Source organism: Pelophylax lessonae, assembly GCF_965119305.1.
Source record: "Pelophylax lessonae genome assembly, chromosome: 5".
Lineage (NCBI taxonomy): Eukaryota > Metazoa > Chordata > Amphibia > Anura > Ranidae > Pelophylax > Pelophylax lessonae.
Window position 1 is genome coordinate 9,733,216 of NC_138772.1, and position 18,021 is coordinate 9,751,236.

The 18,021-nt window shown below is 44.5% G+C and overlaps 1 protein-coding gene across 1 annotated transcript in view; it reads left to right on the top strand.

Annotated features, from left to right (window-relative positions):
• The window catches only part of LOC309557076 (NACHT, LRR and PYD domains-containing protein 12-like), a 139,645-nt gene that overhangs the window by 20,403 nt on the left and 101,221 nt on the right, over positions 1-18,021 (top strand). Inside the window, exons 5-6 of the mRNA XM_082259682.1 lie at positions 2,702-4,337; positions 16,671-16,835. Coding sequence (XP_082115808.1) covers positions 2,702-4,337; positions 16,671-16,835 — 1,801 coding nt within the window. The remainder of the gene's footprint in view (positions 1-2,701; positions 4,338-16,670; positions 16,836-18,021) is intronic.

Here is an 18,021-nt window from a genome sequence, read left to right on the forward strand (position 1 = left end):
CTTGTGGACCTCCTTCATGAGCGGCAAGAGGATCCACAAAACAATTCTTTTGGGGATACCCAGAAGGGGGGACAAAGCTTGTCCTTTTCAGGTTTTTTTAGGTCCTGAGTCTTTTTGTGCAGATTTAATTCCTGCAAAGATTCAGGTGATGTCCGAACTACCTAAGATCCCCTTATCCCTGTCCAGGGAATTGATTTACCTAGGTCTAATTCTAATTTTGACCAGCATGGTCCTTCCTCTGGACTAATTTCAAGAACCACAGGCCGTGATTCACCGGCTGCTGTCACACAGATAGGTCTCTCTCCCATTTTGCATACAGGTTCTGAGTCTGGTGGTATCCACCTTCAAGACAGTTCTGTTTGCACAGTCCTACATGCAGCTCCTTTAGCAGGTTTAGCTCCACAGGAGGATACGGGGGTTCATGGCGATGTCACGGGTTCCTCTGGCAGACGCCGCAGGCATCCAAGGGGCACGGTAAGGCAAGTGTCATCCTCGGCTCAGGCTTCTGCCACAATTCCTGCAAGGAATCAAGGGCAAGGATCTTCCAATCAGTCTGGTGGCCATAAACGTCCTTTGGGGGCTTCCTCTCAGAGAAGACCAGTTGTTGCAAGGGCTGGTCTTCCATCCTGCTTTACATTGGCTGGTTTTAATAGCTTGGCTTTTGAAAGCCAGATACTGAGGGATAGAGGTCTGTCTGGATCAGTGATTCCCTACTATGGTGAAGGCAAGGAAGTTGTCTTCTAGCAAGAAATACCATTTTATGTGGAAAGCGTACATTTCTTGGTGTGATTCGATTGGCGCTCACCCTCGACCCTTTTCTGTAGCTCGGATTTTAATCTTTCTTCAACATGGTGTTGATCAGAAGTTGGCCTTGAGTACCATCAAGGGCCAGGTGTCTGCCTTGGCAATCTTCTTTCATCGACCCCTAGCCACACACTCTTTAGTTCATACCTTCATTCTGGGGGTTTGACATGCGGCTCCACCTGTATGGTCTCTTTGCCACCATGGGATTTAAATTTAGTCCTTTCGGTCCTCCAGAAACCTCCATTTGAGAATATTCTGGAGATTTCCTTGCCTACATTATCCCAGAAGATGACATTCTTGGTGGCTTTTACCTTGGCCAGCAGAGTATCAGAATTGGCAGCATTATCCTGTTGCAGTCCCTATTTAGTGGTCCATAGGGATAAAGTGGTTCTGCTTCCCTGTCCATCATTCCTGCCCAAAGTTGTCTCTGATTTAAATTTGAATGAGGCCATTGTGTTGTCTTCCTTGTGTCTGAAGCTGGCGCATCCCAAGGAATTTGCTTTGTATACCTTGGATGTGGTTAATGCGATTTGGGTGTATCTGGCATCTACTGAGTCCTTTCGGAGGTCAGACTCGCTTTTTGTGGTTACAGACAGACCAAGAAAAGGGTTGGCCGCTTCTTCGACTACCATCTCCAGATGGATCAGACAGACGGTGACTCAGGCCTATTCCATTGCTATTAAAGGTCATGTTTCACCTTTCCCTGTCACGGCGCATTCTACTCGAGCGCTGAGTGCTTCTTGGGACTTCCGTCATCAGGCATCAATATCGCAAGTTTGCAAGGCGGCCACTTGGTCGTCAGTGCATACCTTCACAAAGTTCTAAAAGGTAACTACTTTGGCATCTGCGGATGCTTCTTTTGGCCTCAAAGTTTTGCAGACTGCTGTTTAAGAGGGGCTGTTCCCGTTTGAGGGGTGTTTTTCTTTAAACTTTTATTTTTCAGACAGGGCTCCTGTGACCCAGTTAAGGCTCCTGTGTCCTGGTTAAGGACTCTTATGTTTAGCCTTGGGTTATTCCCAGCCCCCTTATCTTCTAGTTTTGGCACTGCTTTTGGATGTCCCAGTAGTTATGATATATGAAGCGTTGTCTCCGTTGATGAACGAAAGAGAAAATGGTATTTTTGTACTTACTGTAAAATCCATTTCTCTGAGTTCATCGACGGACACAGCACCCACCCCTCTATGGAGTTCTGATACTTCTATCACTGCTTGCGACTAACCTGATTACCTAGACCAGAGAGGGGGGTTATATACCAAGCTGAGGGTGGCCCATGGGCGTAGCCAGGTGTTTTTTGTTTGGCCTAGTCCTACCCCTGGAGGAGGCAATATAACCCAGTAGTTATGATTTATGGAGGGCTGTGTCCGTCGATAGTTAGTTTTTATCCACATCTAAACTCTAGTCTATGGGATAAGATAACTAATAATTGTTTGATATGTATATTTATTTACAGTGCTGTGTTATATGAAGAGTTTGTTTTTTACTTCATACTTTGGATTTGTTAGCCCCCGTTCACACTGGGGCGACGCTACTTCGCACCGCGACCTCCGAGGTCGCGGTGCGAGCAGCGCGCCGCGACCTCGGAGCGGCCGCCACGGACTTCATAACATTGAAGTCTATGGCGGTCGCCTCCTGGTCGCCCCAAAGAAGCTCCGGACCCTTTTTCTGAGTCGGAGCGACTTGTGTCGCTCCTATCAGAACGGGTCCGCAGCTTCCCTATGGGAGGCGACCTGCGGCGACCTGTGAGGCGACCAGGTCGCCTCACAGGTCGCCCCAGTGTGAACGGGGGCTCAGGGGGACTGAAGTGCAGAAGCTGTTTTTGTCTGTTTATCATTATTTGGGCTCATAACATTTAAATCAGATCACCAGTTCACTTTACTATGTTTTCTATTCTTTCCAGATATTCAAATAAAGCACAAGCAACATCTTCTGAAGGAAACTCAAACTCTAGTGGAGCCAAGACCCCCAGGATTTACACTGAAAGCACAACATTTTCCCATGAATGAGCATTATGTGAAGCTGAGTGTTGTCTCTATTGATCTGTTCAAGGAACACATTTGGCCTACCAGGCTGTTTAGTTGGAGCCACCAGTCACAATGTGTACCACATGCAGTAATGGTGAGCGGAGTGCCAGGAATAGGCAAGACCACACTGATGAAAAAGATTGTCTATGATTGGGCGAATGGAGAACTCTACCAGAGATTTGCTTTTGTCTTCTTCTTCAAATTCCGAGAACTCAATAAACTGGGGGAGATCAGTTTGGAAAAGATAATTCTTCAACAGTATCCACATTTGAAGAGTCAGATTGGAAATATTTTACAACATCCAGAGAGACTTCTGTTTTTATTTGATGGATTAGATGAAAGTATTCACCAAATTGATTTTAACTCAACTAGAATATCTACTGATCCAAAACAGAGAGAACATGTTGGTGTGATTGTGGATAGTTTGGTAAGACATAGACTTCTTATGGGTTGCTCCATACTGATAACCAGCCGTCCAACCAGACTGGCATCAATTAACACCAAGGATTTCCAGAAAATGACTGAGATCATTGGATTCCACCACAGGGACCAACTGACCTACTTTGAACATTTCTTTAGAAACGAGGAACTCTCAGAAAAGGCTTTTCACTATGTACAGGAGAATGACACACTACACACTTTCTGTTATATCCCATCATACTGCTGGATCGTCTGTACAGTGTTATCAATGTGCTTCAGAGCCCAACCAACAAACACGGATCGCCTGAAGGCATCATTGCCCAAAACAATGACACAGCTCTTTGTGGTCTTTGTCTCCAACATTCTGGCCAATCACAAGAAAGATGACTATACCACCATTCGGGCTTTGATATCTATCGGACAGATGGCAGAATATGGAGTTATGAATCACATGACTGTATTTGATCGCGGCCATTTGGACTCATTCGGTGTGAGAACTGATAATGATGATCTCTTTTCATGTCTCATGATGGCATCTGGTCGGCCTCCTGATGGGTCTTACACCTTCTTACATATCACTCTTCAGGAGTTCTTTGCTGCTTTTTTTCATTTTTTTAACTATAGTCCTGACAAATTACAGGAATCACTTGATAGGGCTGAATCGTACAAAGATGGCCGAGCTGAAATATTCCTTTGTTTCCTCTGCGGTCTCTCAGACTCTTCTACTAGATCTATGCTAGAGTCTCTTGTGGAAGAAATGTCTTCTGAGGCATCTGAACACGTCATCTCCTGGATCCAGAAAAAGACAAAAGAATATAATCCTGACAAATCTATCAGGGGTTCCAGAGATCTTCTAAATGTATTCTACCGTCTCCATGAGAGCAGGAATAAGGAGCTAGTGTTACAATGTATCGGATCAAAGAGTGTTATTGACTTTTCTGGCATCGTTCTCACCCCTGTAGACTGCTCTGTGTTGTCTTTCATCCTTGAATCCTGCAGAGAGACAGAACATCTAAATCTAAAGGGATGTAATGTTCAAAATGAAGGATTAGGAAAACTCGTATCAGCTCTACACACCATCAGGAGTTTGAGGTAATGGATACATATTGACAAATTCATTTCTGGGTTAAATTGTTTGTGCGATGTCAAGGAATCCCACCAACGGTGACTTGCAAACTAAAGCAAACATTTTTTTTTCCTTTTCTATATTTCTATATCAACATATGCAAAAAGAAAACAAAGCATACAAGAGAAAGAAGAAGAAAAAAAAAAAAACAACAACCGAAATTTCCTTTCCTCCTTTTTCTTCCCTCTTCTCCCTCTCTTCCTCGCTCCTTCTCCTACTTACTCAATTGGGCGGATAAAATGTTAACATTAGCAACACATTTAATTTGGTATTTTTCAGTATTTCAAACATTCCAGAAGTATGCCAGGGCAACTGATACAGAGTCCAGTCCCTATAAAGCCAGTTCTGGCCTTCCAAGAACATCCTACAGCACTATAGATGAAATATGAAGACGTTTTTCACAATGGGGGACACGTTCATCACATGTACTAGGGTACCCTTCTCTCCACAGTCTCTCTAGCATAGCTACCACCTGTCCCTAATTTTCGAGGGACTGTCCCTGATTTGGAGGGACTGTCCCTGATTTGGAGGGACTGTCCCTGATTTGGAGGGACTGTCTCTGATTTCAAGGGACTGTCTCTGATTTCAAGGGACTGTCCCTGATTTGGAGGGACTGTCCCTGATTTGGAGGGACTGTCTCTGATTTCAAGGGACTGTCTCTGATTTCAAGGGACTGTTTCTGATTTCAAGGGACTGTCCCTGATTTCGAGGGACTGTATCTGATTTCGAGGGACTGTCCCTGATTTTGAGGGACTGTCCCTGATTTCGAGGGACTGTCTCTGATTTTGAGAGGAAAGAAGTTGCGAGCTATAGACTGGAGAAACATCTACCGGCTAACTCCGCACAAAAAAGGGACTGGACTTTCTAAGGCACAACATGGAATGAATCATTGCGACTCACAATTAGTAAAATATATAATGTTTATTCAAAACAATTAAAAAATGAGGGCAGAACAGACAATCCTCATTTATGACATAAATAAACCAAGAACAAAACAGTGCGACATTATTAACCACTTTACCACTGAGTACTGGAATAGTACTGCGGCAAAGTGGCACGATCCCGTCTGATGACGTAGACCTACGTCGCCAGACTCCTCCCCTGTAGGCGGCGCTCGCGCGCCGCCGGAGGCACGCTCCTGCTGTTTTCATTCACAGCGGGAGTCGGGCCAGGGGAGGAGCAGCGGTGATCGCCGATGCTCTGCCCCGATCGTCGGGGATCTAGTGTGGAGATCCGCCCGCCTGTGTAAACACAAGCGGGCGGATCTTCTAAGTGACAGGGAGTGACAGATCGGAGTGTTCAGCATAGCTGGACATCCGATCTGTCCCTGTCTCACACAGTCACCTCCCCCCACACACGTCAGTAAGCACCAGGCATACATTAACCCCTCCCTCTCCAATAAAATTAACCCCTTCCCTGCCAGTGTCATTTTTACAGTAACAGTGCATATTTATAGCACTGATTACTGCAGTAATGTCACTGGTACCCCCAAAAGTGTCAAAAATGTCAGTCAAGGGTCCGATCTGTCCGCCGCAATGTCGCAGTCCCGCAAAAAAAAATCGCAGATCACCGCCATTACTCTTTAAAAAAAAAAACACCAAAAATTACAGAAATCTTTCCCTTTGTTAGTAAACGCAATAACTTTTGCGCAAACCAATCAAAATACGCTTATTGCGATTTTTTTTTTACCAAACATGGGTAGCAGAAAACAAATTGGCTAAAAATTTAAAAAAAAAATGTTTTTTACATCTTTTTTGGGGGGAATTTCATATAAAAAAAATGTTAAAAATATTGTTATTTTTTCAAAATAAACGCTCTTTTTTTGTTTATAGCGCAAAAAGTAAAAATCGCACAGGTGATCAAATACCACCAAAAGAAAGCTCTATTTGTGGGAAAAAAAGGACATAAATTTCGTTTGGGTACGGCGTCGCACGATCGCGCAATTGTCAGTTAAAGTCGCACAGCGCCGAATCGCAAAAAGTGGCCCAGACCTAAGACAGCAAAATGCTCCGGTGGTAAAGTGGTTAAAATGAGTAACCTAGGACTATTTCTAACCCAAATGATCACAGAGGATCAGTGGGAGAAATGTGTAGGTTATTGCTAACAAAATCACAATTTTTTAAATGATATATTGCAGAATCCTATCTGATCTGTATGTCTACACGTTTCGCAGCGTGCTTCTTCAGGACGAAATTTGTATCAGAGATTTCTTAAACATAAACAGAATATGAATTAGTAACATACAAACTGTATTAGCATTGTTATATAGCTGTTTATTTGTGATTTCAAGGGACTGTCCCTGATTTTCAGGGACTGTCTCTGATTTTCAGGGACTGTCCCTAATTTCGAGGTACTAGCTCTGATTTGAAACAAAGTCCCTCTGTCCCTCTTTCCTCCTCATTTGTCCCTCATTTTGGTCTGATCTATAGAGTTGTATATAAAATGCACTTTTTATCTTTCAAAAAGTGTTTCCCAGTGCTAAACCTTTCATCCAATTTCTAAATTGCTGCATTTGTAAATTTCAAAAGCCAGGATGAAGGAATAGTAGTGGTTAAAAAAAGCACTTGTGGGTATAACTAGTATTTTTTATTTTATTTTTTTTGTAAAACTTTCCTTTAACCACTTAAGCCCCGGAAGATTTTACCCCCTTCCTGACCAGGGCCTATTTTGCGATTCGGCACTGCATGATTTTGCACGGTCGTGCGACGCTGTACCCAAATAAAATTGATGTCCTTTTTTTCCCACAAACAGAGCTTTCTTTTGGTGGTATTTGATCACCTGTGCGATTTTTTGATCATGCGCTATAAACAAAAAAAGAGCGTAAATTTTGCAAAAATAACAATATTTTTCACATTTGTTTATATGAAATTCCCCCCAAAAAAATTTAAAAATCAAAATTTTTTAACATTTTAGGCCAATTTGTTTTCTGCTACACATGTTTGGTAAAAAAAAAATTGCAAAAAGCGTATTTTGATTGGTTTGCGCAAAAGTTATTGCATTTACTAACTAAGGGAAAGATTTTTGTCACTTTTATTGTTTTTTTTTTTAACGAGTAATGGCGGCGATCTGCGTTTTTTTTTTTTTTTTGTGGGACTGCAACATTTTGGTAGACAGATCGGACGCCTGACTGACATTTTTGACACTTTTGGGGTTACCAGTGACATTACTACAGTAATCAGTGCTATATATATGCACTGTTACTGTAAAAATGACACTGGCAGGGAAGGGGTTAACTTTATTTGAGAAGGAGGGGTTAAGTGTGTCCCTAGGAGCGTGCTTATAACTGTGATTGGATGTGGCTTTACATGTTACAGCAGAGATCTACGGTCCTACATAGCAGGACCATATGATCACTGCTGTTACACAGGGAAGAATGACAGGCGGCTTTGTTTACATTAGCCGCCTGCCTTAATCCCGGTGTAACGGACGGTCACTCGCGCGGGGGGGTCTGTGACCGAGCGGGAGCGCGCCTCCAGCGGCGCACGCTCGCTCCCTAGATCCTCACAGGGTAGCGACATAGACCTACGTCACGTTGCCTGTGAGGGGCTGACTGCCGACGTAAATCGTCGTTAGGCAGTCAGCAAGTGGTTAAGGGGGCACGGCAGGGGGTGTGTCCTATGTCTACATACGTTTTCTAATAGGTGTGCCTCGTTCCAATATGAAAAAGTTGGGAGGTATGCTCTCCAGCATGGGTCAGTGCAGGGGTGTAACTACTGGGGTTGCCATTACAACCGGGTCCCATGCTCCTGTGCGGCTCCCCTGTACACCTGGATAGGAGGGGCGGCGGGGGCAGCATATAGAGAAATCACTGTTCTCCTTTTTCCTCCTGTAGCTGCAGGAGTAAAATGGAGGAGATTGGTTCCTCTGTATGCTGCCCCCGCCACTCCTCCTATCCAGTTCACTTGTGTTCTGCTGTCTCTGGGCCCCTGTGTGCTCCCCTGGTCCCCCCCCCCCCCCCCCCCACTGTGCTCCCTCCCCTCTCCTGCCGGCTGCTGCAGGGGATGTGTCACAATAGAGAACCAGGAAGGGGTCGGTAAATATGTAATTTACCAGCTCCTTACTTTTCTGAATGGACAGAGTCATAGTCAGTCACATTGTAAAAAAAAAAAAATAATTAAAATGATTAAAATTAATACTAATAAAATACCAAAAAATAAAAACTACTGACACCAGTGGGGGAACTTCCAGGATCGCAAAGGTCACACTTGCGACCGGGCCCTGGCATTCCTCCAACGTGGGGAGGCCCCAAGATGGCAGAAAGGGAACCCACTGCAAAACTTGTAAAAGGGTCCCGCTGTGGGACCGTAATAAAGGGCCCCGCAATGAGAGTAAAGAGCCCCAGGATCCGCTTGAAGGCTTGAAGGTTCATGGTTTCTTGCACCGGGGGCCCTGAAGGCTCTAGTTACGCCTCTGGCTCAGGGTAAGAGAAAAACTATGGTATACATTCCTAGAAGGGGTATAATACCATCTGAGGAAACATCTTCTGCACTGATTCCCAGTTCAATGTGCAATGTGAGACCAAATTCAAACTCTTGACCATTGCTCCGCTGTAAATGTAGTACGGAGATCCTTTTCCTATTTCAGCATGGAGGTCAGATTAGCAAAACTCTTAGAATGGTAATGAAGTGTATAAAAAGGAAATATCTGTACCAGGATTGTTATAGTAAGTATGGACCTAGGGAAAATATTTTCTTTGTCAATATTTAAGGAGAAATAATATTAAGAAGTTAATATTTTAATTACTTGCGGACCGCCCACCGCAGATAGACTGGCTGACTCGGCTGCGCAAACCGCCATACCTGTACGGCAGTTCCTGGGGGCAAGTGCGCGCCGCTAAAAGTTATTATCCAATTAGTTGATTAATCAACATAATAATCGGCCAACTAATCGATTATGAAAATAATTGGTAGTTGCAGCCCTAGTTATAAACCAAGGCCGCCTGATCCTTTTTCACCAGCAACTGGGGGAGTGCACAGATTTGGCAAGCAAAGATCTTAGCATAAGAGTTTAAAGCATAATGTCCATATTCAAAAGAAAGATCGGCAGACGTTAGTGGGATCAGTCATAGGTTTAAAGCGGAGGTCCAGTCCCCCCCACAAATACAGTAGCTGCTGAATTTTACTATTAGGGCACTTACCTGTCCAGGGATCCTGCGGTGTTCTCACCCAAGCCGATTCTTGAATCAGCTCTCGGGTACTGGCACCGCCAACTTGGGTAAGGGAAACCAGCAGTGAAGCCTTATGGCAAAGCAGCCACTTTCCTACTGCGCATGCACAAATATTGCTGTGCTTTCTCAATGGGCCAGCTGCGGCGAGGGCTGAACTTCTGGCTGAGTTCGTCTAGGCGAACTCAGCAGGAAGTGGGAGCAGGTACCTGTCAAAACCAGGTACCCCCGCAAAGTGCCAAATGTGGCACCGGAGGGGGGAGGAGGCAGACAAGTTGAGCTTCCTCTTTTGGGTGGAGCTCCGCTTGAAGAGACTTGAGAACTATCATTGTGATAGCCTCTAACTCAGCCTTTTTCAACCTTTTCAACATGGAGGAACCCTTGAAATAGTTTTCAGGTCTCAGGGAACCCCTTTTAAAAATGACTATATTTACAACTCATGATACATTAGTGTGATGGTCAGTGGTATGAACGCTACTTACACGTTGTGGACATTGGGAAGAATGACCTTCTTCCAGATGGCTAAATAGATCAATGGTGTCAGGGGGAACTTATCTGAGAGGCAGAAATTGCTCATTGCTCAAGGAACCCCTAGCAACCTTTGGAAGAAGTCTAGGGTTCCACGGAACCCAGGTTGAGAACCACTGCTCTAACTTATCCTTAAAGCGGTTGTAAACCTGGAAAAAAAAAAAAACCTGCAAGACAAAGGCATAATGAGCTAGTATGCATCGCATACTAGCTCATTATGTATTACTTACCTTAGAACGAAGCCCCGACACGGACCCTCAGACACCGCTGTGGGAGCTGACATAATCCCTCGGCGTCTCTTCCGGGTTCGGCGGCTCCGGCGCTGTGATTGGCCGGGGCCGCGATGACGTCACTCCCGCGCATGCGCGCGGGAGTCATTTTCCAGCAAGCTCCCGGCATGGAAAGCTGAAGGTCCGCCGGACCTTCAGAGCCCATGCGCCGCTCACGTGAGCAGCTGCATGCAGTGCAAATATCTCCTAAACCGTGCCGGTGTTCCGTGAGAATTACCTACCCGTGAGAAAAACCTACCCCTCGTCACTTCCGGCGCACGGCACTGTATGTAATGCAGCGGGTACATTAAAACAACTGTGCTGCAATACGACTCATCTCCGCTCCTGTCCCTGTCACTTCCCTGCTCTCTGCAAGTAAATATTAAAGCGGCGGCGGGTGTATGAAAACATAAATCACGGAGCCGAGAGCCGCTTTTATATTTACTTGCCAAGAGCAGGGAAGTGACCGGGACAGGAGCGGAGATGATTCGTATTGGCGCACAGCTGTTTTATGTAACCGCCGTGTGGGTAGGTTTTTTTCACGGTACACCGTCATATTTTCATACTAGTGCGCATGCGCACTAGTCCGCTCCTCAGTTGTTCCAGTACGTATCCGGGCCTGTGAGCATGCGCACTGCTGCGCTGCTCAGCTGTTCCTGGCCGGAAGTGACGAGGGTAGGTTTTTCTCACGGGGTAGGTAATTCTCACGTTACACCGGTTTAGGAGATAATAATTGTACCTACAGGTAAGCCTTATTATAGGCTTACCTGTAGGTAAAAGTGAAAAAAAGCGGTTTACTACCGCTTTAAGAAATCTAGCCTCCACTATTGCAGCATTGAATATTTGTTTGTAAGTATAGGGAAAGCTGTTCTCCAAAGATTTTATAGTATTCATTATTGAATCCATCTGCTCCATTTCCCGAGGTAAGATGATGAATACAAGTTAGGATTCCAGCTGTCATGATAGGGCTAGAAATATTTAGTTATTGGTCTTTTGGAAATATAGGCAATTGCAATTTAGGCAGGAAACTCTTAATATCCAAAGAAGTTTTACTTATCTAACCCGCCCCTACAAGGACTTTAGAGGTCAGTGGGTCAAGGTCTCCGTTGCGCTGGATGTTTTGTGTGTTTTTATCAAGGGGGATTGGTGAGTGTGCCCATCCCATTTAGATTGCACAGTGACCAGTAAAATTCCCTTTATATGTAGCGCTACCCCCATAGGAGCCACTATAAATTTTGCCCAAGGTTTCCCCAAATTCATCACACAGCCAGTTGCAAGGTATTTCCCAAAGCCAGATGCACACACTTTCACTCTTTGTCTTCAATGATTAGTCTCGGGGTTGTTATTTTTAGTAGTTTTATTGTTGGAGAACTTGGATAGGCAATGGAGTTTAGTAGGATACTCCAGAAATAGAACTGTTCACAACTGGGGACATCTGAAGGATCTCTTAGTTAGGCTCTGGTGAAGTCCTTGCTGATAGCATATAGAAGCCTTCTCCTTGGCAGTAGCAAAAAAGTAGTTTCAGGATTGAGCAGAGTCCCTTAGTAGCAGTAGTAACTGAACAAAGCTCTTCAGGACACCAGCCAGTGTTCCCTTGCCTGGACCCTTGGCTGACTCTATAGCACCATGAGGGAGCTAAGATAGATCCTTTAGGTTGTCTGTACTCACAAAATGTCCAGGCACAGCTGGTTGCCCCCTTCCAACTTCTAAGCAACACTCTATAACAGTAATACAAGACCAGATTTTCAATAGCCAGCCCTCTCAGTCAGCTCTCTGTAGAACCAAGGTCACTCTCCCTGATATTAGGCAGTCAGGTCACCCACCCAAGGCCACATGACAAAGGGGCCAAGGGAGGCAATGTGCCCACTCCCAAACTGGAACTCTTCTCTCCAGGAAAGACCTCATTCGCAGTGTGCCCAAAGAATACATACCCTCTCCCAGCATCCTTTGGGACCACCCTCCCTGGGATTGGCTGGAGTGGCATTAATATTCATGCTGTGTTCTGCATAGCGTCCACCTACTGAGTTCATCAAGAACGTTCCTAGGTTACTTGGCTACAGAGGTGACCAAAGGCAGAACTAAACATTAGCTGAGCACACTGAGCAGACTACGCTAATCAATTACAGCTTCTCTAAGTAAATTTCCCTAGCAGTTCTCCTGCTAAGCAGGGAAACAAAACTATACTGCACTAATCCTACCAATCCTAGCACCTACCTAGGAGGGTGCTACATTTAATTGGAATGTTCTCAGGACTATAGATTTTAGTACGCTGTCTAGTCACCAAGTGGAGAATTTTTTTTTTTGTTTAAGACCTGTGCTGTTTAATTATCATAGCCAGGTATATTCCAGCTTTATTACCTTGAAAATAATGGTCCAATTTGAGATTTTTTAACCGCTTAAGGACAGCCCCATGTACATTTACCGTGGCAGGGCGGCCCTTAAGTGCAAATTCACGTGCCTGTTCATGATGTCTTTCAAGGGCTCTGAGGCATGTGCGCGTGTCGCCCGGAGCCCCGCTCCTGCTGTGATTGGACACAGTGGGAGCCAATCAGCGGGTCTGGCAGACCCAATGTGTGCCGGAAACCCAGCGATCGTTCAGAGAGAGGCAGAAGGGCAGTCTTGCCTATGTAAATAAGGCAGATCGCTGTTCTGCTAGTAAGAAAGACAGAGATCTTGTGCTTCTGCTAAGCAGGAACACGGATCTCTGTATTTCTTTAGTTATGCACCTCCCCCACATAGTAAGAAAGCACTCCCTAGGAACACATTTAACCTTTTTATTGTCCCTGATGTTAACCCATTTCCCTGCCAGTGTCATTTGTACAAACCCGATTCCAAAAAAGTTGGGACACTACAAATTGTTAATAAAAACAGAATGCAATGATGTGGAAATTTCAATATTTTATTTAGAATACAACACAGATGACATATCAAATGGTTAAACTGAGAAAATGTATCATTTTAAGGGAAAAATAAGTTGATTTTAAATTTCATGCCATCAACACATCTCAAAAAAGTTGGGACAAGGCCATGTGGCATCCTTTCTTCTTTTTATAACAGTCTGCAAACGTCTGGGGACTGAGGAGACAAGTTTCTCAAGTTTAGGAATAGGAATGTTGTCCCATTCTTGTCTAATACAGACTTCTAGTTGCTCAACTGTCTTAGGTCTTCTTTGTCGCATCTTCTTCTTTATGATGCGCCAAATGTTTTCTATGGGTGAAAGGTCTGGACTGCAGACTGGCCATTTCAGTACCCGGATCCTTCTTCTACGCAGCCATGATGTTGTAATTGATGCAGTACCGTATATACTCGAGTATAAGCCGACCCGAGTATAAGCCGAGGCCCCTACTTTTACCACAAAAAGATGGGAAAAATGATTGACTCGAGTATAAGCCTAGGGTGAGAATGCAGGGTGGCGGGCATGGTACAGGAGAATGCAGGGTGGCTGGCATGGTACAAGAGAATGCAGTGTGGCTGGCATGGTACAGGAGAATTCAGGGTGGCAGGCATGGTACAGGAGAATTCAGTGTGGCAGGCATGGTACAGGAGAATTCAGTGTGACTGGCATGGTACAGAAGAATGCAGTGTGGCTGGCATGGTACAGAAGAATGCAGTGTGGCTGGCATGGTACAGGAGAATTCAGTGTGACTGGCATGTACAGGAGAATTCAGTGTGACTGGCATGGTACAAGAGAATGCAGTGTGGCTGGCATGTACAGGAGAATTCAGGGTGGCAAGCATGGTACAAGAGGTTTCGGGCATACTAGTGCGGCTGTCTCACTTACCTGCTCCAGAGGCGCCTTCATTTTAAAAATGGCGCCGCCCGGCCCCGAAACCTCATTGCGCACGCGCCGTCGCCGCTCGGGACAGCTGGTATACGTTTGGCTATTTCCGGCCTGTCCCGAGCGGTGGCGGCACATGCGCGGTGACATGTATACGCTGGGTGACGCCATTTTTAAATCTTAAACCTGTCGGAGCGGCCGGGAACTTTTTTTTTTTCCTTGACTCGAGTATAAGCCGAGGGGGACGTTTTCAGCACAAAAAAATGTGCTGAAAAACTCGGCTTATACTCAAGTATATACGGTATGTGGTCTGGCATTGTCATGTTGGAAAATACAAGGTCTTCCCTGAAAGAGACGACGTCTGGATGGGTCATATGTTGTTCTAGAACTTGGATATACCTTTCAGCATTGATGGTGCCTTTCCAGATGTGTAAGCTGCCCATGCCACACGCACTCATGCAACCCCATACCATCATAGATGCCGGCTTCTGAACTGAGCGCTGATGAGAACTTGGGTTGTCCTCTTTAGTTCGGATGACATGGCGTCCCGGTTTTCCAAAGAGAACTTCAAATTTTGATTCGTCTGACCACAGAACAGTTTTCCACTTTGCCACAGACCATTATAAATGAGCCTTGGCCCAGAGAAAACGCCTGCGCTTCTGGATCATGTTTAGATTTGGCTTATTTTTTGGCCTATAGAGTTTTAGCCAGCAACGGCGAATGGCACGGTGGATTGTGTTCACCGACAATGTTTTCTGGAAGTATTCCTGAGCCCATGTTGTGATTTCCATTACAGTAGTATTCCTGTATGTGATGCAGTGCCGTCTAAGGGCCCGAAGATCACCGCCATCCAGTATGGTTTTCCGGCCTTGACCCTTAAACACAGAGATTGTTCCAGATTCTCTGAATCTTTGGATGATATTATGCACTGTAGATGATAACTTCAAACTCTTTGCAATTTTTCTGTGAGAAACTCCTTTCTGATTTTGCTCCACTATTGTTCGCCGCAGCATTGGGGGAATTGGTGATCCTCGGCCCATCCTGACTTCTGAGAGACACTGCCACTCTGAGAGGCTCTTTTTACACCCAATCATGTTGTCAATTGACCTAATAGGTTGCAAATTGGTCCTCCAGCTGTTCCTTATATGTACATTTAACTTTTGCGGCCTCTTATTGTTACCTGTCCCAACTTTTTTGGAATGTGTAGCTCTCATGAAATCCATAATGAGCCAATATTTTGCATGACATTTCAAAATGTCTCACTTTCAACATTTGATATGTTATCTATATTATATTGTGAATAAAATATAAGATTATGAGATTTGTAAATTAGTCCATTCCTTGTTTACTCACAATTTATACAGTGTCCCAACTTTTTTGGAATTGGGTTTGTACAGTGACAGTGCATTTTTTTGTTAGCACTGATCACTGTATTAGTGACACTGGTCCCCAAAAAGTGTCACTTAGTGTCAGATTTGTCCGCCGCAATGTCACAGTCCCGCTAAAAAATGCTGATCGCCGCCATTACTAGTAGAAAATATTTAAAAAATGAAAAGTCCCTAAATCTATCCCATAGTTTGTAAACGCAATAACTTTTGTGCAAACCAATCAATATACGCTTATTGGGATTTTTATTACTAAAAACATGTAGCAGAATACAAATTGGTCTAAATTGATGAAGAAATTAGATTTTTTACATGGTTTTATTGGATGTTTTATAGCAGAAATTAAAAAATATTGTTTTTGTTTTCTTTCAAAATCTTTGGCATTTTTTTGTTTATGGCGCAAAAAAAAACCAAAAAAAAAAAAACCGCAGAGGTGATCAAATACCACCAAAAGAAAACTCTATTTGTGGGAAAAAAAAGAACACCAACTTTGTTTGGGTACAGCGTCGCGTGACCGCGCAATTGTCAGTTAAAGTAACGCAGTGCCGAATCGCAAAGAATGGCCTGGTCATTAAGGGGGTAAAACCTTCCGCAGCTGAAGTGGTTAAAGTAGAAGTTTATACACCATTACTCCTTTTTAAATGCTGCCCCCACTGACCTAAACCCCTGCTACCGTTTCCTCGCTGCTGCCGGTTCTGGTGCAGCGGACCCCTTATCCAGTGCTGAAATGCCACCCTGAGATCACTGGTCTCCTGCCAACCACCTGTGATGACATAGTCCTCTTCTTACTCCTGGGAGGACCCCGTTGGTGGCCATCCAATAAGAAATGTCCAGGTCTCACAGGCAATGACAAGGACATCCAAAGAAGGGCTCTTCAAGTAAGACTCAGACTGGCGGTGTCACATGAATATCCAGGAAGTCTGGGGTGAGCGGTGTCAGGTGAATCTATGCTATGAATAAATGAATGATTCACACCTGTGGTCAATAAATACTAGATCCCTAAAAGTATATTTGGCTTTTAAATACAGTAGCTTACTTCGTTTGGTAACTTCTAAAAATATTAAATAAGTGCCCAAATGTATGGGGTATTTTTTTTAAAGGATTAAGAAAAGTAAAATAAAATGTAACGAAAAAGAGCATAATAATATAAAAGATTGTATTTTTCTCTTCCATAGTTTTTATAATAATAACCTGACAGACGGCTCCTGCACCCACCTGGCCTCGGGAATAAGAAATAACCGGACACTGAGGAGGCTGGATCTGTCCTGGAACAATCTGGAGGGTCCTCATTTCAGGGACTTGATGACAGCTCTGACCTCAAGCCGGATAGAGGAAATAATGTGAGTAGAACAAGTACATGAGATTTGAATCTACAACATGAATCCCGACTTTTGATTCTATTAAAAAAAAAAAAAAAAAACACACTCTGCTTGGCTGTGTACACTATACAGCATCTCACAAAAGTGAGTACACCCCTCACATTTTTGTAATGGGGCAGTATTTCTTCCAATGATACCAATGCCTCCCACCAATACTTATGATGGGGCATTAACCCTTCTCCTACTAATCACATACGCTTTATAATTTTTTTTTACTCATGACCACCAAGCCTGAGAAACTGTTTACTACCATTGACACTGGGGCATTTTCTACTTCCACTGGTCACAGTTTGGCCCCACTAAAGTGTGAAGGTCAATAAACTGGCCTTGCCTAGAAAGATTGGCGACCCCGAAATAGACAAAGGAACAGGCAGAGTGGTAACATCCCGTGGTTGGCAGAAATAGCTATAACTCCAAGGTGGGTCTAAACAAAGCAGGATGAACCAGGAGGTGACTCTGCCCACTGAACTGATCCTAGAACTAAAATGTCACTTTGGTTCTACTGACCCCCTTAACCACTTGCCGACCGCCGCAAGTACATATACTGCGGCGGTCAGCCCCTCACAGGCAAAGTAACGTATGGGTACATCACTAGCCTGTGAGGCTCTGGGGAGCGAGCTCGCGCCGCCGGAGGCGCGCTCCCGCGCGGTCATGGACTCCCCTGCGCGTGTTACCGGCGGACCCGATGTCCGTCGGTCACTCGCGATCGTCGGGTGGAGAGGGAGAAAGGCAGGCGGCTAATGTAAACAAAGCCGCCTGTCATTCTCCCCGGTGTAGAAACAGTGATCATACGGTTCTACTATGTAGGACCGTTGATCACTGATCCTACAGCTCAAGCCACAGCCAATCACAGTTAGAATCACGCCCCTAGGGACACACACCACTACCAATGTCATTTTACAGTAACAGTGCATATGTATAGCACTGATTACTGCAGTAATGTCACTGGTAACCCCAAAAGTGTCAAAAATGTCAGTCAAGGGTCCGATCTGTCCGCCGCAATGTCGCAGTACCACAAAAAAAATCGCAGATTGCCGCCATTACGCGTTAAAAAAAAACAACAAAAATGACAAAAATCTTTCCCTTTGTTAGTAAACGCGATAACTTTTGCGCAAACCAATCAAAATACGCTTTTTGCGATTTTTTT